The sequence below is a fragment of the Triticum aestivum genome, chromosome 2A, assembly GCF_018294505.1.
Source record: "Triticum aestivum cultivar Chinese Spring chromosome 2A, IWGSC CS RefSeq v2.1, whole genome shotgun sequence".
Classification (NCBI taxonomy): domain Eukaryota; kingdom Viridiplantae; phylum Streptophyta; class Magnoliopsida; order Poales; family Poaceae; genus Triticum; species Triticum aestivum.
The window spans coordinates 121,077,836-121,104,624 of NC_057797.1; the positions used below are offsets into that span (position 1 = coordinate 121,077,836).

General features: G+C 47.0%; 2 protein-coding genes and 1 long non-coding RNA gene across 4 annotated transcripts; all 3 read left to right on the forward strand.

Moving 5' to 3' along the window:
* Nucleotides 1–204: 204 nt before the first annotated feature.
* LOC123187914 (ATP-dependent RNA helicase DEAH12, chloroplastic) lies at nt 205–15,802 on the forward strand. The gene is made up of 3 exons (XM_044599907.1): nt 205–1,194; nt 1,435–4,588; nt 14,454–15,802. Exons 1-3 carry the CDS (start codon nt 376–378, stop codon nt 15,728–15,730), a joined length of 5,250 nt encoding a protein of 1,749 aa, XP_044455842.1. The 5' UTR covers nt 205–375; the 3' UTR covers nt 15,731–15,802.
* A 520-nt stretch (nt 15,803–16,322) lies between these two features.
* Nucleotides 16,323–18,852, forward strand: LOC123187915 (uncharacterized). Its single transcript, XR_006494236.1, has 4 exons — nt 16,323–16,504; nt 16,695–16,804; nt 17,668–17,864; nt 18,408–18,852. It is a non-coding gene; the product is annotated as an uncharacterized lncRNA (long non-coding RNA).
* Nucleotides 18,853–20,578: 1,726 nt separating this feature from the next.
* LOC123187916 (uncharacterized) lies at nt 20,579–22,460 on the forward strand. 2 transcript variants are annotated; one of them, XM_044599909.1, is made up of 3 exons: nt 20,579–20,831; nt 20,898–21,907; nt 22,008–22,460. In XM_044599909.1, the coding sequence occupies exons 2-3, from the start codon at nt 20,936–20,938 to the stop codon at nt 22,176–22,178; spliced, it is 1,143 nt and encodes a 380-aa protein (XP_044455844.1). In that variant the 5' UTR covers nt 20,579–20,831; nt 20,898–20,935; the 3' UTR covers nt 22,179–22,460. The 2 variants fall into 2 exon arrangements, with proteins under 2 accessions (XP_044455844.1, XP_044455843.1); XM_044599908.1 differs by having other exon boundaries at nt 20,708–21,907.
* Nucleotides 22,461–26,789: the final 4,329 nt, after the last annotated feature.

Below are 26,789 nucleotides of genomic sequence, written 5' to 3' on the forward strand. Positions count from 1 at the left end.
GTTTCTCTCGCAAGCTCACGGCACATCAAACACATTATACTACATTTTGCGTCTCGGTCGCGTGCTTCTGATATCATATTTATTTTAATTGTTTGAATTACTTATAACATGTGTCATGTGGTAAATCTGATACCACCTGATGATACCCCAAATCCCCAATAGTTTAACTTTACATTTACAGTTTTTTTCATGAGAGAAGCCGAACATATCTCCCGAGAAAAACAAAGGCCCAAAGGAAACCTCCGCAAACCCTCGTCGCGCCGCTGCCGCTGCCGCCACTTCGCCTCCCTCGACGCACCGCCGCCCCCGCCACCAATCCTCCCTCAACGCGCGGCCGCCCCGCCGTGCCTCTCTCGACGCGTCTCCGTCGCCTCCATGCGTCAATCCAATCACTGCCGCCCCTTCCGCCCGCCGGACTGGGGTTCTCCGCCTCCGCACTGCCGCCCGCACCACCAGCAGAGCCACCGCCAGCCGCAATCGGCCCCGCGGTTCGCCGTGATCCTCTTCCGCGCGGGCCCCAACATCTCCACCCCGACCGCCACCGAGATTGACGCGCTCGTCGCCGATCTCCCCTCGCCGCCCCCCGACAACCTCTCTGTATTCTCCTCCGGCCGCGACGCCGCACGCCTCCTCTTCCGCTCCCTTCCTGCCGCCGCGGCCGCAGCGCGCGAGCTCTGGTCGCTCCGCCTCGAGGGCCTCCACCTCCTCACACCCTACCTCCCCAATGCCGCGCTTGCCGCCCACGCCTTCCCACTCATCGCCTCTCTCTTCGCCTCCCACGCCTCCCGCCTCCTAGACACCGACCTCGTTTCCCGTTCAGCTGCCCGCTCCGCTGAGCTCGCAGCCTCCATCCAGTCTCTGGAACACCGCCTGCGCAGTCGCAATTCCTTCCGTGACTTCGACCAGCTCCATCTCCAGAAGAAAACATTGGAGGCCGAGAAGGACTCGGTAGATGCCAAAATTGCCGAGTACAAAGCGTCAATGAGTTCCATACGGCGTGCCATGTTACGTGGGACCGATGAGGAGGAGGAGGTGGAGGAGGAGGGAGTGGATGTGTTTGGGATTGGGGAAGGCGAGGATGTGGACTTCGCGAGGTTGCACATGATGATGCTCCGTGAATGCAGGAGACTCAACGAGGGATTACCAATTTACGCATACCGCAGAAAAATTCTCAATCACATTTTTAATAATCAGGTGAGGATGCTTGTTCCTCTGCAGTTTAGTTGTGATTGCATTGCAAATTTGTAGTGTGAGCCATTCGATCCTTTATGAAATTCATTCTTAGCTGTAGTTAGTCTGTCTCATGACTCGAGTTATAGGTACCGCATATCAAAACTTCCCTTTATTTAGTTTGACTTTCCTCTTTTTTTTTGTGAATTATGACATACCGTTGCAAAACTCGTGACCCAAATTATGCAAGCTCTGTTTCTACAGGTTATGACCTTAATTGGGGAGACTGGTTCTGGGAAAAGCACGCAGTTAGTTCAGTTTCTTGCTGACTCAGGTCTTGCTGCTAATGGCTCAATTGTCTGTACTCAACCTCGAAAAATTGCTGCCACGTCATTGGCACGTAGAGTGGATGAAGAAAGCAACGGCTGCTACAAAGACAATTTTGTGTTGTCATATTCAACCTTTTTAAATTCGCAAGACCTCAATTCGAAGATAATATTTTGCACAGATAGTTGTCTTTTACATCACTGCATGAACGACACGGGCCTGGATGGCATTTCATATATCATTGTTGATGAAGCTCATGAAAGAAGCTTGAACACTGATCTTCTTTTAGCCTTGATCAAGAAGAAGCTGCTTGATAGGTTGGATTTGCATCTCATTATAATGTCTGCCACTGCTGATGCTGACAAACTTGCTGACTACTTTTATGGCTGTCAAGCATTCCATGTTAAAGGGCGAAATTTTCCTGTTGAAATTAATTATGTCCCAGATGTATCAGTGGAGGGTTCCTCCAATGCTGTGCCAAACTCTATGTGTGATGCTTGTGCAACTGCTTCTTATGTCAATGATGTTGTAAGGATGGTAAGCATCATTCACAAGAATGAAGAAGAGGGTGCTGTCCTTGCTTTCTTGACATCTCAGCTGGAAGTTGAATGGGCTTGTGAAAATTTCAGCGATGCCAGTGCCGTGGTACTTCCTATGCATGGAAAGCTTTCCCATGTAGAACAGAGCCGTGTTTTTAGAAGCTATCCTGGAAAGAGAAAAATTATCTTCTGCACGAATATGGCTGAAACATCACTGACAATAAAAGAAGTAAAGTATGTTGTTGATTCTGGACTGGCCAAGGAGAGCAGATTTGTGCCCAGTAGTGGTCTCAATGTATTGAAAGTTAATTGGATTTCCCAAAGTTCTGCTAATCAACGTGCTGGTCGGGCAGGTCGAACAGGAGCAGGGAAGTGTTACAGGCTTTACTCTGAAGCCGACTTCAGTATGATGGATGTGCATCAAGAACCTGAGATCAGGAAAGTTCATCTTGGCACTGCTGTTCTAAGAATACTTGCTTTGGGTGTTAAAGATGCACGGAAATTTGAGTTTGTTGATGCCCCAAATCCCGAAGCAATCAGTATGGCTGTGAAGAATCTTGAACAGTTGGGTGCTGTCAAACATAGACTTAATTGCTTTGAGCTGACTGATACTGGACGCTACCTGGTCAAATTGGGGATTGAGCCAAGGCTTGGGAAAATTATGCTTGATTGCTTTGATGTTGGTTTGAGGAAGGAAGGTGTAGTTCTAGCTGCTGTTATGGCAAATTCTAGCAACATATTTTGTAGAGTGGGCACCGATGAGGAGAAACATAAAGCTGACCTTCAGAAGGTCCGGCTGTGTCACCGAGACGGAGATCTTTTCACTCTACTTGCTGTTTATAAGAAATGGGAAGATGGGCATGACAACAGAAATATGTGGTGCTGGCAGAACAGCATCAATGCCAAGACCATGAGGAGATGCCAGGAAACCATATCAGAACTTGAAAACTGTCTAAAGCATGAGCTGAACATCATTGTCCCAAGTTATTGGCGTTGGAATCCCGAGGCTCCCACTGTGCATGATAAGGATCTAAAGAGAATTATCCTATCATCACTTACAGGTAATCTTGCCATGTTTTTAGGACATGAAAGGTTTGGTTACCAGGTGATTTCGACAGGTCAGGTTGTGAACCTTCATCCCTCATCCTCATTGCTCAATTATGGCATCAAGTCAGAGTGGGTTGTGTTTACAGAAATTTTGTCAGTCCCGAATCAATATTTGGTATGTGTAACCGCTGTTGATCATGATGCCTTGTATACAATTCACCCAGTGTCTTTCATTAAGCAACTGGAGGAACAAAAATTGCAGATAAAAGTGATTAGTGGGCTCGGTACTAACTTACTGAGAAGGTTTTGTGGCAAATATGGCCAAAATCAGCAAAAGATCATCTCGCGTCTCAAGGAAGATTGCAGGGATGACCGAATAACTGTTGAAATTAACTTTCAAAATAATGAAGTTGTGTTATTTGCTACGGAACAGAATATGGAAAAGGTCTTTTGCACTGTCAACAGTGCTTTGGAATGTGAATGTAAGATATTGAGGAACGAGTGCCTAGAGAGAAATTTATTTCCTGGGAGGCCTGGCAGTTCTCCTATTGCACTATTTGGTTCAGGTGCTGAAATCAAGCATTTGGAACTTGGGGGGAGGTATCTAACAGTAGAGGTTTTGCATCAAAATGCCCATGATATCGATGACAAGGAGCTTATTTTCTTGGTGGATAGTATTGGCTCTGGCATCGCTAATTTTCATAAATCCACTGGAAGTTTTCGGATAGCCTCAGATGGAATTAAATGGGGGAAGTTCACATTTCTGAAACCTGAAAATGCTGAAGATGCTGTTTCAAAATTCAATGGCATAGAATTTAATGGTTCCTCATTAAAATTAGTTCCTGTATGTACTTTCGATAATCGAGGATTACCATTTCCTGCGGTGAGAGCTAAATTATGTTGGCCACGTAGACACAGCAGTGGACGTGCACTTATAACATGTGCCAGCGGGGAAGCTGAATTTGTTGTAAATGACTGCTTTGCCCTAGGAATTGGTGGAAGGTATATTAAGTGCAGGGTTAGTACTAAGTATGAGAATTGTGTTTTTGCTGAAGGAATTCCAATGCATGTCACAGAGCCAGAACTGTATGATGCTTTTCGTAGCACAACAGGAAGGAGAATCCTTAATATCCGTTTGCTCAGGGTCAAGGGAAATGCCATAGCTAGCCCCTCTGTTTCTACATGTGAAGAAGAACTGGTTAGAGAAATTTCTCCATTCATGTCAAATAAGAGTTTTCCTGGACAGAATTTCCGTGTTGAGGTGTTTCCTCCGGAGGAAAATGATTCACTGACAAGAGCAACTATAACTTTTGATGGAAGCCTTCATCGAGAGGCTGCAAGAGCACTGGACCATCTTGAAGGGCACTTTCTTCCTTGTTGTCAACCTTGGCAGATAATACAGTGCAATCATGTGTTCCATAGCACTCTGTCCTGTCCGGTACGTGTTTACAATGTTATCAGCCAGGAAGTTGCTTCTCTGCTTGAGAGTTTCCAAAGCCAAAAAGGTATGCCTGCATTCGACATCTCCTATCCATTTCGATCTTTTTCACTGTTCTATGGTTGAATGACATTCCACATTTTGGTTCATTTATTTATTCTTTCTGTTTATTCATTTAGTCAGTTTTATATGAGTTGGCAGACTTTTGAGCCATCTTTTTCCTGGAAATTCATCAAGGCCCCTTATCTCCTCAGGACTTTGCTTTGTTCTTTTCTCTAGTTTTTTGTTTGTTATATGTTTTTTGCTACTGAAGGGGAGCCTTGGCGCAGTGGTAAAGCTGCTGCCTTGTGACCATGAGGTCACGGGTTCAAGTCCTGGAAACAGCCTCTTACAGAAATGTAGGGAAAGGCTGCGTACAATAGACCCAAAGTGGTCGGACCCTTCCCCAGACCCTGCGCAAGCGGGAGCTACATGCACTGGGGCTGCCCCCCCCTTTATATGTTTTTGCTACTACTGAAGACCCACTCTCATTCTCTCCTTACTTCTACTGTAATTATGCTGATACCATTGCTCTCTTGTTCTCAGCTATATTTTGCCACATCCCCACATTACCGTCAGGTTAGCTCTGTTTGACTAGTCAGGGCAAGACTTCACCCGAAAATGCCCTTGTACTGCTTAAGTCTATTTAGTGATTCTTTGAGCATCTGGACCGTGGCTTGCAAGCTGATACATTTATTTTGGGGTCTGCAAGACCTTATTTAGACCATGCTGATGTATTCAGGGTGGGTGAAGTAGAAGATAACTCATGTAGAAATTATGGATTAATAGAAGCACTGTATCTCCCATGTCATCTTCAGTCACTCTTTGTCCATTCACAGAAACGGCGAAAGAAAAATATTGAGCAATATAGCACTAAAGAAAAATCAGCGAAATAAGCATCAGGTTTCAAGATTTTGCTTACTCATTGTCCAGACGTCCATCACAATAGCATCAGGTTTTAAGCATCATAAGCATGATAACGTTGTGAAAGACCTGTTTTTCAGGTGATCCATCAGAACTAGCTGCCTAACATCAGATTCTACTTATCAGTACAAGTCCTTTCCATCTTACTATCTAGCATCATTACAAAAGCATCAGGTTTAATTTAGCTTCACAAGTTAAAGTTAAAAAAAGGTACCTTCGCAGCCATTACAGTTTTTGGCATCATTATGAGCCATCAGGGCACATAAGCATCTGTAGAATCAGGGAGAGAGGAGTACCTGCAGCGTGAGTGTGAGTGTGTGTGGCGGCTCACACAGGGAACGGGAGGACTGGATGCCCCTTCTAGGTCAGCTTACCCTCATGGGCTTGGGCCCTAAGTGATACATATGATGGGCTTGGGCCCATACCGGTTCAACACTCTCCCTCAAGATGGGTGGTAGATATCTATCATTCCCATCTTGTCACATGCCAAGTTACAGTCCTTTGTTCCTAGTCCCTTTGTCAAGCAATTTGCAAACTGCTGCCCAGAACTGACATGACCAAGGCTGATGATCCCAGCATCAAGTTTCTCCTTAATGAAGAAGCGATCAATTTCCACATGCTTTGTCCTATCATGTTGAACTGGGTTATTAGCAATGGCTATAGCTGACTGATTGTCACACCACACCTTCAAGGGGCCCTTCCTCAGAAGTTTCAACTCGCTCAGTAGGTACTTCACCCAGAGCATCTCACACAACCCTTGAGATAATGCTCTGTACTCAGCTTCTGCTGTTGATCTAGACACAACTGTCTGTTTCTTGCTTCTCCATGACACCAAATTTCCTCCCACAAACACACAGTAGCCAGAAGTTGATCTTCTATCATCTTGACAACTGGCCCAATCAGAGTCACTATAGCCATCCACCTCAAGATGTCCACTCTTCGCAAACCACAACCCTTTACCCGGAGTCCCCTTCAAGTATCTCAGAATTCTGTGCACAATATCAAGATGCCCACTCCTTGGTTCATGCATGTATCTGCTCACCACACCCACGGCATACGTAATGTCAGGCCTGGTATGACACAAGTACAATAACCTCCCAACTAATTTCTGATAATCTTCCTTATTCACCAGCTCACCTGATTGAGCTGTCACTCGATGATTTTGTTCAATCGGCGTAGGGGCTGCACGACATCCCATCATGCCCATGTCACTCAAGAGATCCAAGGTGTATTTCCGTTGGCACAAAGGTATTCCCTTCTCTGTCCGAGCCACTTCAATGCCAAGGAAGTATTTTAGGTTGCCCAAATCCGTTACCTCAAACTCCTTGCTTAGACACCCCTTCAATCTCTCTATTTCCTCCTTATCATCTCAAGTGATGATAATGTCATCCACATAAACTGCAAGGATGGTCATCTTCCGATCAGAGAGTGAGTGTTTGTAGAACACCGTGTGGTCACCATTACATTGACCATACCCCATAGCACGGACAGCACATCTGAACCTATCGAACCAAGCCCTCGGCGATTGCTTCAGTCCATACAAGGATTTCTTCAGCCTGCATACCTTCCCCGTGGTCTGTGAAGTACCAAAACCTGGTGGTATCTCCATGTACACTTCTTCCTTCAACTCACCATGCAAGAAGGCATTCTTGACATCTAATTGATGCAACTTCCACCCAAAGTTTGCAGCACAGGAAACCAATATCCTTACTGTGTTCATCTTTGCCACTGGAGCAAACGTCTCGTCATAGTCCATTCCATAAGTTTGACTATATCCTCTGGCGACCAATCTGGCCTTATACCGTTCCACCTTCCCCTCAGGATTCTGCTTCACTGTATAGATCCACTTACAACTCACTGCTTTCTTTCCTGCCGGCAATGTGGTTAGCACCCACGTCTTGTTTTTCCTCAGTGCTTCCAACTCTTCTATCATCGCTTCACGCCACTTCGGATCTTGCTTTGCAGCCTTCCAATCCTTTGGGATTGACACAGTTTGAAGAGAGGCAACAAACACTCTATAGGAAGGAGACAAAGCCTCATAAGACACACAATTTCCAATGTCATGATCATCAAAAAACTTCGGTGGTAAAGCCTTCTGTGCCGCTTCACGTGTCCCCTTTCGCAACGCAATAGGCAGTTCCACCGTGTCAGATGAGCTTGCACCACTGCCTTGTTGCTCCCCCTGCACTGATTGCTCCCCCTGCACTTGCTGCTCCTCCTGCACAAGTGGTTGCCGCCGTGAATAGACCAGACGTGTGTCAGATGAGCTATGCACTTGTGGCACTTGTTGCTGCCATCGAGAGTACACTAGGGGAATATTCTGCCACCGATCTGGAACAGGGAGCTGGAGATTACCAATCTGAATGGAACCCACTGTTGGCTGGACCTGAACCTGCACATCACCATCAGTGAGAGTACCAACTGCAATTGTACCCACAATTGGCTGGACTTGAACCTGCACATCATCATCAATGTTAGTGCCCACAGAATCCTCCTGAGTGTGAGACACAGCCTTCTCCCCCTCTTGACCATCCTGCACAGAGTGTAAATGGTCAAGCTCTTGAAACAACACACTTAGATCTGTTGGCTCACCATAGAATGGCTCAGACTCCCTGAAGGTTACATCCATACTGACAAACCTGCGTTTCTCTGAGAGACACCAACATTTATATCCCTGTTGACTGGAAGAATAGCCCAGAAAAATACACTTCACTGCTCGCGGATCAAGTTTTCCAACAGAAGGACGGTGATCACGAACAAAACAGGTACCGCCAAACAATTTTGGGGGAATAACAAACTTAGTTTCTCCATATACTAGCTCACACGGAGACTTCATGCTTAGTATTCTTGATGGTGTCCGGTTGATCAGGTATGTGGCTGTCATCATTGCTTCACTCCACAAGAATTTGGGCACATTCATCGTAAATATCAATGACTGAGCAACCTCAAGAATATGCCGATTTTTCCTTTCCGCCATTCCATTCTGAGGAGGGGTGTCTGGGCACGAAGTTTGATGAAGAATACCTTGATCAGACAAGTAGGCCCCAAATGTGTTGTTCACATACTCTGTCCCATTGTCAGTCCTGATCACCCGCACCTGCACCTGAAACTGATTCTTCACCAAGGCATGGAAATTCTGAAAACAGCTAAACACCTCATCTTTGTGACGAATCAAATAAATCCAAGTCATACGAGAATAGCAATCGATGAATGTCACAAAGTATTTCATTCCATTCATTGATGCAACTGGGCTCTTCCATACATCCGAATGAATAAGCATAAAAGGAGATATGCTCCTAAGCCCCTTACTCACATATGAGGCTCGTGTGTGTTTGGCATATTCGCAAGCATCACATGTCAACTTGCCCTTGCCTATCCCACACATAACATCCGGAAAGATTCTACTCATCTTATCAAAAGATACATGTCCCATCCTACAGTGATGGATCATCGCCTCCTTCTCTTTGTCCTCCATGGTCGCAGCACACACCAAGTCCGGCTGCACCTCCTGGTCCATGTACCAGAGCCCCCTACGCCTGGTGCCAGTCCCAACTGTCTAGCTCGTCTGTCGCTCCTGAATCACGCAACCAAATTTGTCAAGGATCACACGACAGTCAATTTGATCAATTAGGGCACTGAAGGAGACCAAATTGACAGGAAAAGCCGGCACATGTAAAACTGAGGATAGGGAGATGGTCGGAGTGCACTTGACTGTGCCAACCCCTATGACAGGCTGGTTTGTGCCATCAGCAGTTTGCATAGTGCCCGTGTGAGACGGAGGGTGCTTAGTGTAAGACTCAAACACGCAAGATTTACTCGCAACATGCTTAGATGCTCCAGAGTCGAGAACCCACTCTGGAGCACTCCCATTAGAAGCAAGAGATGCCTGTTCTGGATTACCTTCATCAGTGGAGGCCCAGAGAGCAAAGTCTCCATAGTCAGCATCATCTGCATCTTTGCCTTTTGACGTCCCAGTGTCTCCTGCCACTGTCATGTGAGCCCTCTGATCCCCTGAGTGTCCTGAGTAGCCACCTCTGCCCCTAGAAGCCTGACCCCTTGAGGTCCCTGAGTATCCACCTCTGCCTCTAGCACTCCTGCCTCTGCCAGTTTCCCCTCCGTTGTATTCCCTGCCTCTGCCACGAGTTGGACACGCCCACTTCCAGTGACCTGCCTCCCCACAGATATGACATTTGTTGGGATCGCTCCACTCCATGCGCTCAGTGACTCCAAATGTCGGAGACGGCACAGCCTTCATGTCTGCATGCTCAAGAGATAGCCGCACCTCCTCTTGAGACATAGCAGCAATAGTCTCCTCAATAGAGGGCAGGAGAGGTTGGTGCAACAGGGATGCCCTCCTGCCATGAAAACAACCTCTAAGCCCCTCCAACAGTTTCAGCACACGCCTGCGTGCAATCCACTTGCGCCCTGACTCGATGCAAGCTGCATCGTAGAGTTCCAGAGGGTCGCAGTTATCCTGCTCTGCCCACAAAGCCTGCAGCTCTGCCCACAAAGCCTGCAGCTCTGCCACATATGTCATCATTGACATGTCGTCGCCTTGATGCAGCCGACTGGTCTTCCCCTCAATCTGAGCAATTAGCATGACATTGCCCTTACCTGAGTACAAGGTGGACAGAGTCGTCCATATCGCAGCGGATGTGGATAGCCCCTCCACAGAGCGTCCAATGGGGGGCACCACCGAGTTCAACAACCAGCCAATGAGCACAGAGTTTATGACCTTCCATCTTTTTCCCTCCACAGTAGTCTTGTCTCCTGGTTCAGCAACAACACCCAACAAGTGCCCATCAAGCTCCTTCTGTTCCACAGCCAGCAACGCCCTCCGGGACCAGCTCAGATAATTGGTAGCCCCCTCTAACTTCATGTCCATGGGCGACAGTTCGATCTTCTGAGCCACTTCCTGTCGAGGAACGATGGCCCCAGATTTCGACTCCTCGAAGATCTTAGCAAGCTTCTCGAAAGCCTCAGCAAGGCCTGTTGGCTCAGCCATCTTCGGTCGGGAGGAGTGGAAGCAGCAACACTCAGTAGCAGCAACAGACACAGCCTCTACACACCCAACAACAGCAGCCCACAGCAGCAGTAGCACTGACCACCACCAGTAGCAGCAAGCAACACCTCTTCCTCCCAAGGAACAGCAGCAGCAACGGCAGCTCCAGGACCACCTCTCGCGCTCACGCAAGCACTCCTTCGCATGGACAGCACCTGCGCAGCCTTCAGGTCGCGAGTCCCTCCGTCCTCTGCCGCGTCAGCCCGTGCACGGCCGCGCAGGCAGCGCCGCGCCCGACCACTCGTGTGCAGCAGCGCGTTGACGCCGCGACCGTCGTCGCCCAGGCACTGTCCCGCGCCTCGCCGGATCCCCGGCCGGCGCCGCCGTCCGTCAGGCCCCGCCGAACCTGGCCTCTGATACCATGTAGAATCAGGGAGAGAGGAGTACCTGCAGCGTGAGTGTGAGTGTGTGTGGCGGCTCACACAGGGAACGGGAGGACTGGATGCCCCTTATAGGTCAGCTTATCCTCATGGGCTTGGGCCCTAAGTGATACATATGATGGGCTTGGGCCCATACCGGTTCAACAGCATCTGATAAACAATCAAATTGCAAGTCTCTTCGTGCTCCTTGTATTGCATGCTGGGCAGCAGTGGTTTTTGTAGTTGGCTAGCATGCCACTGAAGTTTCATGATCATCACATTCATTTACTTGGTTGGATCCTAGTATTGCAGGCTTGCAGCTTTCTCTCCATCTCCTGACACTCTTCTTTTGCCTCTTCTTTTTGTTCCGGCATCTCTTTCTGGAGCTACAATGGTTCAAATGTTGCATGCCAACTAGTGTTGAATTAAGCTAACATGGAGTAAGATTAATTTGAATGCTTACCTTGCAGAGCTTGCTCCAGTGCCTTCTAGCTGTACAGGTTCCTTGCAATGTTTCATCATATGACCACTTAACCACTGGAGCTTCCTCTCCCATGCTCCTAGTCCAAATCTCTCATGCCCCAATCATGTTCCTTCTTGGTCTCCAGGAGGTCTGTTAAGAACTTTTATTATAGAGGTCTATGAACTGAAGGATGAATCTTGAACCCTGGATCAATTGACACCCACTGCATATTCCCTGTCATAGCTGTGATATTATCTGCATAAGCTGCTTTATAACTCTGCACTGTGTAAAATTCATCATACAAGTATATAACCTTCAGCTCCTCTAATTGAAGTGATGAACACATCAGGCTCACATTGCAGTACAGAAACTTGCCACTGTTTGCCGCTGCATGTTCTTTTCAACAATTCAACTGGATGCCTCCACTCTATGCCATCTGTCAGTGTCAATACACTTCAGCTTCATGGCTTGAACCCCTCTTCTGTTTTAGCACCAAACCCCTAGACTTGGCATTGAGTGCATTGACAACACTTGGTAAGAATTTGAGACCTTGATATTGTCAAGTCAACCACCGGAAGAAACTTCAATTTCTTGATCTTGCTGTTAAGTCACTCGGCAAGATTAATGTTAACATAGTGCACCTTGCATATCTCATTGAACTCGCTTCTGCTCCATATGTGGGTCTGATGTATGCTCAAATACTTTGTGACTTCCAGACTTGCACACATTTTTGCTGAGTATTACTTCTCAGCAAGCAATGGACCTTTGAAATTCTTAATGAAGTTAGCCGCCTCAACACTATATTGCCTCTCATTACCAGATTGTGCACACTCGTCTGCACCAGAGTATTATCAATGCACATTCATGATGCCTCAACACAGTCATCTACATAGGCTGTGTAGTGGTATTATCAATGCACATTTATGTTGGCTGGGAAGAAGGTTCAAAACTTCAAATATCTCAGAAGGTGCAGTGACAGTAACCTCAGAAGGGGGATCAATGGATGCGGTGCTTGGTCGTTGGCTGCTCCTACACACACTATTCTTCTTTACAATTAAAGTAGCCATATAGGTGTTCGTCTAAAACCACTATTTTGTTGATGTGTGAATAGCCATAAGAATCATCTATTATCGAATCCCTTCCCTCTACTGTATCTTCGACCATCCAAGGGGATCATACCCTGGGGATTACAAAATAAAGAAAAAGTAAAAGTGACCGAGTTGTGAGGGAAAAACTTATGTTTCAGAATTCCGGAAAGACCACCTATCTGTTTGTTTACCAGGTTCAGCACGAAATCATAAATCAACTCCTATGAGGCTGCTATTCTAGCATATTTAATTTATAGATGCCTTTTCCCATCTGCTGACCTTATTCCAAACTTTGCTCACGGTATTTGGCGTTTAAGTTCTTTTTTTGTACTTTTTTAGTCACCTTTTTTACCAGGAATGCTCTTACACCTTGTTTCTCTCCCAAGAATTGATTTTGATTCATTCAATTAGATCCCAAAACCCAACTCTGATGGTTCTGTTTTTTATTCTAAAAGATTCCAGTTTCATTATATATGTTTGAATGTCACATGGAATGGAAGTAATTTGTTCTACGAAATTTTGCATTTTAGAATTCGTGCAAGTGGGTCCCACATACGTGTGCAGATGGCCTTCGTAAAATTTTGGATTTAAATTTTCAACCCCATGTTCACACTAAATTTTCCACAAAATTATTTGAAATCTCATTGTCCACGTGCTGGGAAGTAACTTTGAGCTTATTATTGGTGGATCAATTCATGCAAGTGAGTCCCACACACTTGTGCAGATGGATTTGTAAAACTTGGTATTTTAATTTTCAACCTCGTGTTCACGCCATAAAATTCTCAGGAAATTATCTAAATTTTTGGGGGGTGACTTGGTGCATAGAGGAGCAACTTTCTGCATTTTGCTGAGTCCATTTGATTCTTTGCTGATAGTTAAATTGTTTGGACATATTCTAACTCACTGGAATTGGGTTTGAAGTTTGTGATTCCAATTCTTGTGGTAGCCAAACACCCCTATTTCTAGAACCCAATTCCAGTTCTTGAATTTAGGCCCAATTCATGAGAGCCAAACAAGGTAAATGCAGCAATGCCAAGGAGATATGGGCTAATTAATGTGTGTAAACATGCCAGAGTAGCCATGTGTAATCTATCATTGGCTTGCTTGTTTCCAAGGTCTAAAACTGCAGGCTGCATTTGCCAGCTAAGTATTTTTGGAGTTTTTGTAGAATGCCATGTTTTTTTAAACCATAGTTTTAAAAACTTTATGTGTTTGGCGTCAGCAAGTACCACGTTTTTTATAAACTGTAGTATCTCCAATACTGTAGCATTTTTGCTGTATTTTAAAAAGAGGTCTTGCCCTCTTTTTCTAAACCAAACTGAGGAAACTATGGTTTGTAGAAACAGGAGTATTCATTGCCCAGGCATTGGAATACTGCGGTTTTACGTCGCCACGGTTTTGAAAATACTGTGCTGCAGTAATTTTGCATGGTGGCAGTATATGCATACATGAGGGCAGGCCTGGCGCAGTGGTGAAGTCCTCCCCACTTGTGCCAAGAGGTCCTGGGTTCGAACCAGCCTCTCTGCATTGCACTTTGCAGGGGTAAGACTAGGTTCCTATAATCCCTCCCCAGACCCCACCTTGTGTGGGAGCTTCTATGCACTGGGTCTGTCCTTTGGCAGTATATGCATACATACAGCATTTGTATGACGTGTTGGTCCGTTGGTTTGTAACTACTTCCTGTGTAAATTCAGTGGTATGTGATGTTTGTGCTCAGATGTAAGTTTCTTTTAAGTACCACTGTAAACTTCACTGGCAGATACACTAATATGTAGATTAGCTTCGAGACTGCAACTAACGTAAGCATCCAAGAATATGTAGCATTAGTAAATAGGGATGTCCTGTTCCTTGCCTTCATTACCCTGAATATCATACTATGCTGTTAATCTTACATAGCTCCGTTCCCACCTTTGTATTGTTTGTTTAGTTCTTTGAGACTGCAAACTATTTCTGTCTGCTGGTGGGCTTAAAGTCGTATCTTTTTCTACTTCATGCAGGTGTATCTTACAATTTTGAAAAGACTGAGAATGGTATTTTTCGATTAAAGCTCACAGCAAATGCCACGAAAACAATAGCAGATTTGAGAAGGCCACTTGAGATTTTGATGAAAGGCAAAACCATAAACCACCCTGATCTGACATTAAGTGCAGTTCAACTGCTCTTGTCCCGTGATGGTGTAGCACATTTGAAATCAATTGAACAAGAAACTGGTACTTACATTATGTATGACAGGCAAAGTCTAAATATTAAAGTCTTTGGACACCAAGATCAGATGGCTGCAGCGGAGGTGAAATTCGTTCATGCACTTCGACAGCTACTTGAGAAGAAGCCTCTTGAAATTTATCTTCGTGGCCACAACCTCCCTCCGGACTTGATGAAGAAAACGGTAGAAAACTTTGGAGTTGATCTGGAAGGGTTTAACAAAGAGATGCCTGAGATAAAGGTTGAGTTACACCAACACCGCCATTTACTTAAAGTTTGGGGCAGTAAGGAGGATAAGCGAAGGGTGGAAAGGATGATCTCTGAGCTAGCCTCTTTTAAACACAGTTCCCTGGTTAAACTTGCATCAGAGAATGTTGGAGGCAAAGAAGATGATCAAAGGGTGGATTACGATGAGCCGTCAGAGGATGCATGCCCTATTTGCTTGTGTGAGATAGAAGATCCTTTTAGGCTTGAATCATGTGGGCACATGTTTTGTCTGGCTTGTCTGGTGGATCAGTGTGAATCTGCCATGAAATCACATGATGGGTTCCCTATTTGTTGCCTGAAAACTGGGTGCAAGGAGCCTCTCCTTGTTATAGACCTGAAGCATCTCTTGTCAAATGAGAAGCTGGAGGACCTATTCAGAGCTTCCTTGAGGGCATTTGTTGCATCTAGAGCAGGAATGTACCGCTTCTGCCCAACACCTGATTGCCAATCCATTTACCAAGTGGCAGCTCCAGATGCAGAAACCAAACCTTTTTCTTGTGGGGCTTGCTATGTGGAGATATGCACCAAGTGTCATTTCGAGTATCATCCTTTCATATCATGCGAGGCTTACAAAGAATACAAGGAAGACCCAGACTCGACGCTGCTTGAATGGCGCAAAGGGAAGGCGAATGTGAAGAGCTGCCCTTCCTGTGGATACACAATTGAGAAATCTGATGGCTGCAACCATGTTGAGTGCAGGTGCGGCAGCCACATTTGTTGGGTATGCTTGGAGAACTTCAGGAGCAGCGAGGAGTGTTATGGCCATCTCAGGTCTGTGCACCAGTCCTTTGTGGACATTGTGTAAATGTGTAGTAGAACCCAGATGTAGTTTCAGAAGGCAGGCCATGGCCAAGTAATGAATTACTGTTTCTAGTTACTTTTTCGCTTCTTGTTTGCCATGCCATTTCATTCTGTTCCGTCTGGGTGAGGCTCGAGAGGGAGGTGTGGAGGCAGAGAGAAACTTGTGCTGGGGTTTGTCTCCCAAGTGCAGATCAAGCTCGACACTGCATCCTTACATCCAGCAAGTTACTGCCTCATACCCTCTCTAGATTGATCTCTGGTACTTTTTATTGTCTTCCGTGTGACATCCTTTTGCCCCTTTTATGGAAATAAGTTGTTCAAATTTATTTCTTGCAGGCTTATTCGCTGGATCACAGAGTTTTTTCTGGTGATGTTAACGGGGCTAGATCGAATAATTGGACCATTCTCATTGGAGACCATGGTATTTTGTAATACAAATGTTTATTTACTTCATAACATTCAAATTCATAGTTTGCTTTTAGATTCAAGTTTTTTGCTTTTGCCTTTCGTGCACATGCTTATGTTTAAAGGGAAGAGGCGGACCGGGGGCATGCAAACGCAGCAAGTACAGTCTGCTGTTGTCAATGCTTGCCGAAAGGTCTACAAATTGAAGAGCTATCTAATTAGTCCTGATTTTCAAAAATTGATTTTCAGCAATATTGCTAGCTTTTCTATTGTTCTGTTGTTTGCCATACAGGACGATACATGAGAAGCTAGCCGCCGTTACTGATCTGCTTATGAAAATGATGTCAGGGAAATCCTAGATTCGGTCATTGAGGTTAGCAAAGAGGTTTTTTAGTGACAATGAGCGAAAAGGTTCCAGATATCACCCTTGCATGCATGGGATGGGAAATTTTACTGAAAATAAGGGTGCTGGAATTGTAGTCCACTTAGCTGATGAACATTTGATTTATGAAAAAGTGAGCTCCCTACTGACATTTGTATTATTATTATTTGCAAATTTCTAGTGGAAACAAGAAAGACTTGAAGATCCTAACTCGAGGAGGAGAGATGCTAGAACTTCGTTATGCCAACGGACAGCCGGAAACCATTTGCTATGTCCGGTTCTGCTAGTCAGGTCTGTAACAAGTTGATATACTTATGGCTTTTTTTTTAATTTTATGAGTGTAATAGCTATTTTAGTTGTGTGAATGTATGGATGGATTTCTGTTTTGTTCTGTTGCACTGTATTTGGCCCCCTTTTTGATATATTTGTTTTACTTCCTATTTCCTTAGAAAATAGCACAGTTGCTCTGTCCGGAATTAGTTGGCGCTCAAATGGATGTATCTAGATGTGTTTCAATGCTAGATACATCTGTTTGAGCGACAGTAATTCCGGAAGGAGTGAGTATTTTGTGATATAATATATTCATCCTAAAGATGGAAACGGGAAGAAGTGGCAAAATGTATAGAAGGAAAAGTGGGGCCGACAACTTCTTGCAATATATCTGTACTGTAGCCATCCCCTAGAACACATTGTTTCTCCTGGCAGCAAGCTGAACATGCCATGCACCATATGCCATCCGAAGACATTTTAATCTCACTTAAAAATCCACTGTGCAGCCTCCTATCATGACCTTTAGACATTCAAATGCTGGTAATTTTTCAAAATGAGAAAACCAGGTAGTTATATATGACAGTGTTGCGACAATATTTTGTCCTGTGAGTGCCTGTCATACGATCAAAATGAAAAGACTGTCAACTGATTTCATTTTTCAGACTTGCATTTGATAACCTGCACATAAAATCAAACCTCTGGGTGCTGTTGGTGTGAGCATTGCACTTGTGGGATTTCCTTCCTAATATTATTTCATCTGACTTTGTTTTGTCAAGGGTACACAATTGATCATCTATGTTTCTATATCGCATTCCACACTCCCTTCTAAGTTCTAATCGGTCACTGAGATTCCTTTGGACGAACTAATCTTTGCACTTTTTCAGGATCAAACATACCATCAGCGCACTTGTCTTCTCAAAAGGGTGGCGGCGGACTTCCTGAATGAGGGCGTGGGACTTGTTGTGGAACTTTGGGAAGCTGACATGAATGCGAGTTCTACAGAAGCCCGCAGACAAGGGTTAGTGGGGATTTGCTGCTGTAAGGCGATATCGGCTGCCATTCGTGAACACCTTGCCATTAGGTAGGTCGGGAGTGCTGCTGTTGCATTGGATCATGGAGGTCGAAAATGTGCAATGTTCTCGTTGCTAGCCGAACGGCTACGCATAGTTGAGGCTTCTTCAGTACTTTAGATTGCTTTATACTCCCTCCGTCTGAAAATACTTGTAATGGATAAAAAGGGATGTATCTAGAACTAATATACATCTAGATACATCCCCTTCTATTCATTTTGATGACAACTATTTCCGGACGGAGGGAGTATCATGTTGTAGAGTTCACTTTCTTTGTTTAAATTGTTCGCATGAAACACTCAATTTGCCAGTGTAGTTTTCCTGTATATCATTGCGAAAATAGATATAAGCTGATGGACAAAAACAACGTGTGTGGCATCGATGTTTTTTCCCCCTGGAACTACCGACAGGGATGCAGCCTATTTCTCACCCAAAGATGGTAGCCATCCAAAGTAAAAAATCGATGAGGGAACCTTACTGCAGTGATGATTTGTGATCGTAGTCATGCTAGCAAGCAGAAACCAAATTGTGATAATAATAATGTATATATGCAGGTTGGGTGGTGGCGTCGTGCCCGGCACGGAATGCGTGGAGGTTTGCTGCACTAGCACTACTGAAGTGATGAGGGAGAAGTGGAGACGACATGGCAAACACGCTGTGTTGTGTTGGTCATTCAAGTTCCCCTTCTGTCGGAGTAGTACTATAGGATCTCCTTTCGCCTTGCATATGCCGTCACCGCCGTTTATGTGTTGTGCATGTCTTGTGTCTGTGTTGGGCTTGTTGTACTGTGCCCACAGTTGAACCTTGTGTAGTGTTTGTGTGCCTGTGTGTTGGACCTTGCCTGCGGTGGCGTTGTGTATGTGTTGTTTGGATGGTACCATATTGACTTTATACTCGGTGGTTACTGTGTATGTGTTGTTTGGATGGTACCATATTGACTTTATACTCGGTGGTTACTTTATTTATAAAACGGGCGAAAGCCTTTTTTGATATATGCCATATATGCAATCTGCTTGCTCAACCACGATAGTAAAGAGACTGCAGTTAGATTGGAGCAGTTAGACTGCACTTAGATTGGAGCAGTGATACTTTCACCCTTTCACTCACACGAAATTAATTATCAATGAAGGCTTTTAAAAGCCCCATAAGTCGTCCATCCAAAGAAACAGGGAGCCTTGAGTGACCGGCTGGGATAAACCTTTGAAAAGTTATGCTGCCGAATTACAAGGCCTTCACTATGATGTTGAGGAAAATTTTCAACTCCACACATAATCAAACCAATGAAAGCAGCTTGATACAATGACATAAAAGCATCGCCAAGTAATCGATATGTGATACATGAACCTCTATAACTTCATGGCACCGTCAGAAAAGGACGAGAGTAACTTTATTCCCATATAAAACTATGTTCACCATTAAATACCAGGAATGGATATATAAAACTCCTAAAATTTGAAGTCCTCAGCGCCAAGGTGGTAGCCAGAAACAAGGGGACCAGAAATATATGCGACGGCTGCTATTCTTCCATTAAGAAACCATTATGTATGTACGTTTTATTGAGCACCTTGCATTGTACAAGGTGACCAGACGAGAAAAGAAAATAGGTAATTGCCATTGGTTACTCGGCGGACGGCCGCAGGAGAGCATTTCCGAATAGGAAACTGTTTGCCCTCCCACCGGCGGAACAAAGGAAATAATCGATTTAACAACAACAACAACAACAACAACAACAACAACAACAACAAAGCCTTTAGTCTCAAACAAGTTGGGGTAGGCTAGAGGTGAAACCCATAAGATCTCGCAATCAACTCATGGCTCTGGCACATGGATAACAAGCTTCCACGCATCCTTATCCATAGCTAGCTCTTTGGTGATACTCCAATCCTTCAGGTCTCTCTTAACGGACTCCTCCCATGTCAAATTCGGTCTACCCCGCCCTCTCTTGACATTCTCCGCACGCTTTAGCCGTCCACTATGCACCAGAGCTTCTGGAGCCCTGCGCTGAATATGCCCAAACCATCTCAGACGATGTTGGACAAACTTCTCTTCAATTGGTGCTACCCCAACTCTATCTCGTATATCATCATTCCGGACTCGACCCTTCCTCGTGTGGCCACACATCCATCTCAACATACGCATCTCTGCCACACCTAACTGTTGAACATGTCGCCTTTTAGTCGGCCAACACTCAGCGCCATACAACATTGCGGGTCGAACCGCCGTCCTGTAGAACTTGCCTTTTAGTTTTTGTGGCACTCTCTTGTCACAGAGAATGCCAGAAGCTTGGCACCACTTCATCCATCCGGCTTTGATTTGATGGTTCACATCTTCATCAATACCCCCATCCTCCTGCAGCATTGACCTCAAATACCGAAAGGTGTCCTTCTGAGGTACCACCTGGCCATCAAGGCTAACCTCCTCCTCACACCTAGTAGTACTAAAACCGCACATCATGTACTCGGTTTTAGTTCTACTAAGCCTAAACCCTTTCGACTCCAAGGTTTGTCTCCATAACTCTAACTTCCTATTTACCCCGTCCGACTATCGTCAACTAGCACCACATCATCCGCAAAGAGCATACACCATGTGATATCTTCTTGTATATCCTTTGTGACCTCATCCGTCACCAATGCAAAAAGATAAGGGCTCAAAGCTGACCCCTGATGCAGTCCTATATTAATCGGGAAGTCATCAGTGTCGACATCACTTGTTCGAATACTTGTCACAACATTATCGTACATGTCCTTGACGAGGGTAATGTACTTTGATGAAGGAAATAATCGATTTCTTTCACTGAAATAAAATCCCCCCTCCTACTTTTCTTGTCTCCTCTCTCCCGTCCTAGCCCGTGAGTTGACTTGGTTTTGCTCCACAACAAGAAATTAGACGACCTCTCCAATCCGATCAGAATTTTGCTTCAACCTGATCGACTAATCTAGGCCGGCCGGCTCTCCGCCCTGCAACTGCGTCCCTGGCAGGTAATGAATTCCTCGTGCCACGCCCACCATTGTTTGCAGTAGCTCATACGCGTCATCGGCGTGCAGTTTGAGGAAGGATCCGGGGAGAAGCTGAAAGCCGCGCCATGGAATTGGAGGCCCCGGTGGTCGAAGCAGATCCGGGGAGAAGAATCACAAGAGGAGCAGGAGGCGGCGGCGGCGGCGGCGAGGGGGAGGGCCCGGCTGGTCGGACCACCCTCCTGCCCTGCCTCAACTGCGACATCCAGGTGGTGCACAAGCTGGCGCAGCTGCTCCTCCCGGGCCTGGCCGCGGCGTGCGTCGACAGCACCCTCGGGAGCCCCTCCTCCGCGCTCGCCGTCCAGCTGCGCGCGGAGCTGGTCCGCTACGTCGCGCACCGCAGCAGCAGCCCGCCCGAGGCGGAGGAGGAGGAGGACCCGATCGACCGCGACGACCCGGCCGAGGCGCTGGCCGCGTTCCTGGACGACTTCGCGGGCAGCAAGAGGAGCGTCGCCGTCTCCATCGCCGGCTGGCTCCCGTACCTGGGCGGCGGCGACGACGGCCGCGACGACCGGATCGAGGACCTCGTCGAGGAGATGGAGGCGAGCCGCTTCTGGCCGGTCGAGAGGCGGGAGGCCGTCGCGCGGGACCTCCTCCGCGGCCTGGACGCCGGCGGCGGCCGGTTCCGCTGCCGCGAGGAGCTGGGGACGCCGGAGGAGCTCGCGGACCACGTCGCCGCGCGCTGCGGATTCAGGCCCGTGCGGTGCCGGAACCAGGCCCAGGGCTGCCGGGCCGAGGTCTCCGCCTGCCGCGCCGACGCGCACGACGAGGCGTGCGCCTTCAAGCTCCTCCCCTGCGAGCAGCGCTGCGGCCTCGCCGTCGCCCGCCGCCAGATGGACCGGCACTGCGTCACCGTCTGCCCCATGAAGCTCGCCAACTGCCCCTTCTTCCAGCTCGGCTGCGAGTCCGCCTTCCCGGCCTGCAACCTCGGGTCGCACTGCGCCGAGTTCCTTCGGCCACACCTCCGCCTGCTCCTTAGTCCCAGCAAGATCGGCGCCGGTCGTCTGGATCCGGAGGAGCGTCTTCTACGGCTGGAGAAGGTGCCCCATCTCCTCTCTTCTACTGTAGTTTTCTAACATTGCTTGCTCAATTTATTTGTAAAATACTGGTAAAACTGATGCTACTCTATGTATGTTTCAGCATGATTCCGATGGTGCGTTGGGCGAAGCTTTGGACGTGAGGTCTCTCACTAACGCCATTGCTCAGCTAGAGAAGAAGATGGACGCTGAAGATGGTTCCCCCGGTTACACCGGAGACGACAACAAAGAAGCAATGCCCACACAAGATTCCAACTCCGCAGCTCTGCACTAGTTTCGTTCCCTGATGCAGGAATTTTTTGGAAAAAAAAACATTTTTGTTTCTTATATACTCCCTCTGTACCATACTACTAGTATATATGTCGTTTTAACAGTTCAAATTGAATTGCTAAAACGAAATATATTATGGTACGGAGGGACTATTTTTGGAAAGCACCACACCTTTTCTTTTTTGAACAATCGGCAGAAACGTTGTCCTTTTATTCAGAAGAACATAGAATTTGTACAAAAAACGATGGTCCCACTAATTAAGCAGTTTATACAAGGTTTGCGAAAAGTTGAAACCTAGGGTTTATGCTCTCAGCATTATTTGTCTCGAATGCTTCGCACTGGTAGTAGTCCAAAGTGATGCCTCTTTCTTGATGACATCAAGTAGCATTGTCGGCGTCGCCGATTTATGGCAGAAAATTCTAGCATTATCTCGTTCGAATTCATCCAAGAAATGACCATGTCGCGGGAGGCAATGGCCTTCTATTAGGGTTGTTGTTGCTTCACTTGTTGATCCATCATTCTTCGAGCGAGCACTCCGCCAACCAAGAGTTTGGATGGCATCAAGGCGTAGGCACTACTTGGTAAGTTCTAAAGCCTTAGAGCATCTTCAGCCGTTCGGCCCTTCAGGGTGCCGAAAAAGAGCCCCCTGGGGGACGAGCCGGCGCTAGATTGACATGTGAGGGTGACCTAGCTCTCAGTCGTCGGCCCAACGGTCGCCCCGGATGCGGCGATATTATGTACAAAAATTATGTAAAGAGCCCCCTGGGGGACGAGCCGGCGCTAGATTGACATGTGAGGGTGACCTAGCTCTCAGTCGTCGGCCCAACGGTCGCCCCGGATGCGGCGATATTATGTACAAAAATTATGTAAACTTGGCGACATTTGCACGAACTCGGCGAAACTTCATTCAAATTTGTACATAAAACATGAAAACATGCAAACTACGACTGAACTACGCATAAACTACGCCTAGCCACCACCGTCCGCCGCCGCCACCGCCACCGCCGTCTACATGCCGAGAAGCCTATAGAAATGGGTGTAGTCGCCGCTGCCGTCATCATCGTCGCGCGACTGGCTTGGGCCGGCGACGTCGCTGCTGCAGCCCTGGCCAGGGTCGGCGAGGCGCGGTGGCGCGCTGGACGGCCCGGCCTCCGCCTCCTCGTCGCTGCCGAGGACGATGATGCCGCGCTCCTCGCGCCTGTGGCGCCGGGCCTGGAGCTCCGTGTATGCCCGGCGCTGGCGGCGGACCTGCTCACAGACGTAGTCCTCCTTCGCCCACTTGAGAGCGGACTCGTCGTCGGGGGCAGCCATCTCGACATGCTCTGGCTTCACCGGGAGCAGCCTCGGCTCGGGCTTCGGCCGGACCAAGCGAAGGGAGCGCCTCTGTAACACCCCGTATGTAACTTGCCATATTTGTATTCCAACTCTTGCCATTTTCGGCACTAAGTTATGATATTTCCTCGTTGTCGGGTTTTTGTCTTCGTGTGTTTTTGTCTTTGTCATGCATCTCATATTATGTCATCATGTGCATTGCATTTGCATATGTGTTCGTCTCATGCATCCGAGCATTTTCCCCGTTGTCCGTTTTGCATTCCGGCGCTCCTATGTCCTCCGGTGTCCCTTTTTACCTCTTTTCGTGTGCGGGTGTTAAACGTTCTCGGATTGGACCGAGACTTGCCAAGCGGCCTTGGTTTACTACCGGTAGACCGCCTGTCAAGTTTCGTGCCATTTGGACTTCGTTTGATACTCCAACGGTTAACCGAGGAACCGAAAAGGCCTCGTGTGTGTTGTAGCCCAACACCCCTCCAAAGTGGCCCAAAATCCACCTAAACCTCCTCCATCATCTAGGTCGTTCGATCACGATCGCGTGGCCGAAAACCGTGCTCAATTTGGAGCCTCCTAACTCCTCCTACCTATAAAAGGCCTTTCCCCAAAAAATTCCGGATCCCTACCTACCCTAACCCTAGCCCCGCTCCTCTCCGCGCGCCGGACGCGTCCGCCAGCGCCAGACACGCCTCGCCGCCGCCACCCACAGCGCGCCACGTGGCAGCTTCTCGCGCCCGCGCCGCCGGCCCGCCAAAGCCCAGGGCGGGCCCTCCCGCGCCGCCAACCGGGCCGCGCCCCGCCGCCCGCGCCTCCTCACCGCGCCGCCTCCCCGCCGCCATCGCCGGCTGCTGCCTCGCCGCCTCGACTTCGTCGCCGGTCGCAGCGCCACCGCGCCGCCCGCACCGCCCGGCGCCGCGCCAGCTCGCCGTCGACACCGACAGGTGCCCCGCGCCCCTCGCGCCCTCGGGTCCCGCTCCGACCGGCCGGACTCTTCCTCCCCGGCGACGCCCCGCGAAGCTCCGGCCGTCTACAGTGTTCTCCGGCGATCCTCGAATCCCGTGCACGAACCCTAGATCCGATCTGAGACGGTTGACTTTTTTCCTCTCTCACATTATTTTTTTTGCATATTTTCATCACATCATAACTTTTCACCCGTGGCTTCGTTTTGGGCGTGTAGCATATCAAATTGTTCGTCTCGATGAGTACTTCATTTCATTCCATTGCACCATGTTCATTTGAGCTCATCTTGATGCCCTAAATGTTGTTGCAAGAGTGCTAGTTTATATTAGTTTCAGATTCTTATCAGTAATTGGACATTTGTCATTTTTGCCATGATTGTTGTGTGCCTCCTATGAACTTGAGCCCTACATGAGTTTTGAAGTATGCCATGCCATCTTTACAGGGGTGTATGCCATGTATTTTTGTGATCTTTGTGGTGATTAGCATAAGCATGCAAAGTAGCTCTCGTAATGTTGCTGATTTCAGGAACTTGGAAATATTCTAAATCTTTGCACTGATTATATTTTTATGCCATGTATTCATGTTGCTACAGAGTGATCCATGCCTCTTTTGAGCATGATTAGTAAGGATGTTTCAAAGATATTGTTGTGCTCTATCCATACATGTCTTTGCTTGCAATTATGGAGCATGATCAGTAAGGATGTTTCTTGTCATGTTTAGCTTCTATGCCATGTCTACTTGCTGGGTGTATGCTTAGTTTGTCATGCAATGCCTTGTGGTGAGTGCATCGAGTTCGTAAACATGCCTACTTAATATCTGTTTTGCCATGTTCTAGTTTTCTTCTAAGTCTGAATCTGTTAACGATAATTGCTATGTTCACATGGTTGCTATTGTATTTTTTGATCCCTTTTGGCTTATGGTCAGTAAGGGACTTTTGTTGTATGCTTTTAGTAGCTTCATGCCATGCCTTGCTTTGCCATGATATGTTCCTGTAGCATGTTGTTACCTTGCCCTAAACATTGCTTCCTGATATTAAATTCCTGACTTGTTGTTATTTTCACAAAGTCTGTAACCTGATATCTTTTGCACTTTTGCCATGCTTGTTTGAACCTGCTATTGAGTGAATTAGCCGTATCTCAGTGTTCATCTTTTGTCAAGCATCTTGATTGGATCCCTGCCATGTATTTTGTTGCTATGTTAGAGTGCTGTAGCATGCTATTCTTGATGCATTTAGATGGCCTCGTGCTGTTAATCACAGCTTTGTGTCATTATTGTTTTGCTTGCCATTTGCAAACCGCGCATCCGATTCCGGTGATCTTTATATCGATTTCGACCTAAAATCAACTCCTCTTTCTAGTGACACTCTTGGTTTTCCAAGTTAAGGCCAGGTTCAATCTTTCCTTTCCGAAACATGCATATGCATCGCATATCACATCCCGCATATCATGCCATATTTTTGCATCATGTTGCTTGTGCTTTGCACGTGGTTGATTGTGTCTCCCTTTTGCTTGTGTTCTTGCTTTGGGTAGAGCCAGGGGACGAGTACGTGATCGAGGAACCAGTTGAGTACGCTTACAAGGATCAAGCTAACGTCAACTCGGAGAACTTTGCAGGCAAGATGACCATACCCTTGAAATCACTTCTATCTTTGCTTGCTAGATGCTCGCTCTTTTGCTATGCCTATGCTACGATACCTACCACTTGCTTATCATGCCTCCCATATTGCCATGTCAAACCTCTAACCCACCTTGTCCTAGCAAACCGTTGTTTGGCTATGTTACCGCTTTGCTCAGCCCCTCTTATAGCGTTGCTAGTTGCAGGTGAAGATTGGAGTTTGTTCCTTGTTGGAACATGTTTATTTTTAGGATATCATTATTATATCTTGTCTATTTTTTAATGCATCTATACACTTGGTAAAGGGTGGAAGGCCCGGCCTTATGCCTGGTGTTTTGTTCCACTCTTGCCGCCCTAGTTTCCGTCATACCGGTGTTATGTTCCTTGATTTTGTGTTCCTTACACGGTTGGGTTATAATGGGAACCCCTTGACAGTTCGCCTTGAATAAAACTCCTCCAGCAACGCCCAACCTTGGTTTTACCTTTTTCCACCTAGCCTCTTTTTCCCTTGGGTTTCTGGAGCCCGAGGGTCATCTTTATTTTAAACCCCCCCGGGCCAGTGCTCCTCTGAGTGTTGGTCCAAACTGGGCGATGTCCGGTGCCACCAGGGGCAACTCTGGGCTGGCCTACCCGACGTCTGGCTCATCCGAGTGTGCCCTGAGAATGAGATATGTGTAGCTCCTATCGGGATTTGTCGGCACATTTGGGCGGCTTT

Bases quoted from the DNA above. Each gene is read 5' to 3' on its own strand.
- LOC123187914 (XM_044599907.1), top strand. From the start codon at position 376: ATGCGTCAATCCAATCACTGCCGCCCCTTCCGCCCGCCGGACTGGGGT. The intron at 1,195-1,434 runs GTGAGGATGCTT...CTGTTTCTACAG, and splicing joins ATCACATTTTTAATAATCAG to GTTATGACCTTAATTGGGGA. The intron at 4,589-14,453 runs GTATGCCTGCAT...TACTTCATGCAG, and splicing joins GAGTTTCCAAAGCCAAAAAG to GTGTATCTTACAATTTTGAA.
- LOC123187916 (XM_044599909.1), top strand. From the start codon at position 20,936: ATGGAATTGGAGGCCCCGGTGGTCGAAGCAGATCCGGGGAGAAGAATC. The intron at 21,908-22,007 runs GTGCCCCATCTC...TGTATGTTTCAG, and splicing joins GTCTTCTACGGCTGGAGAAG to CATGATTCCGATGGTGCGTT.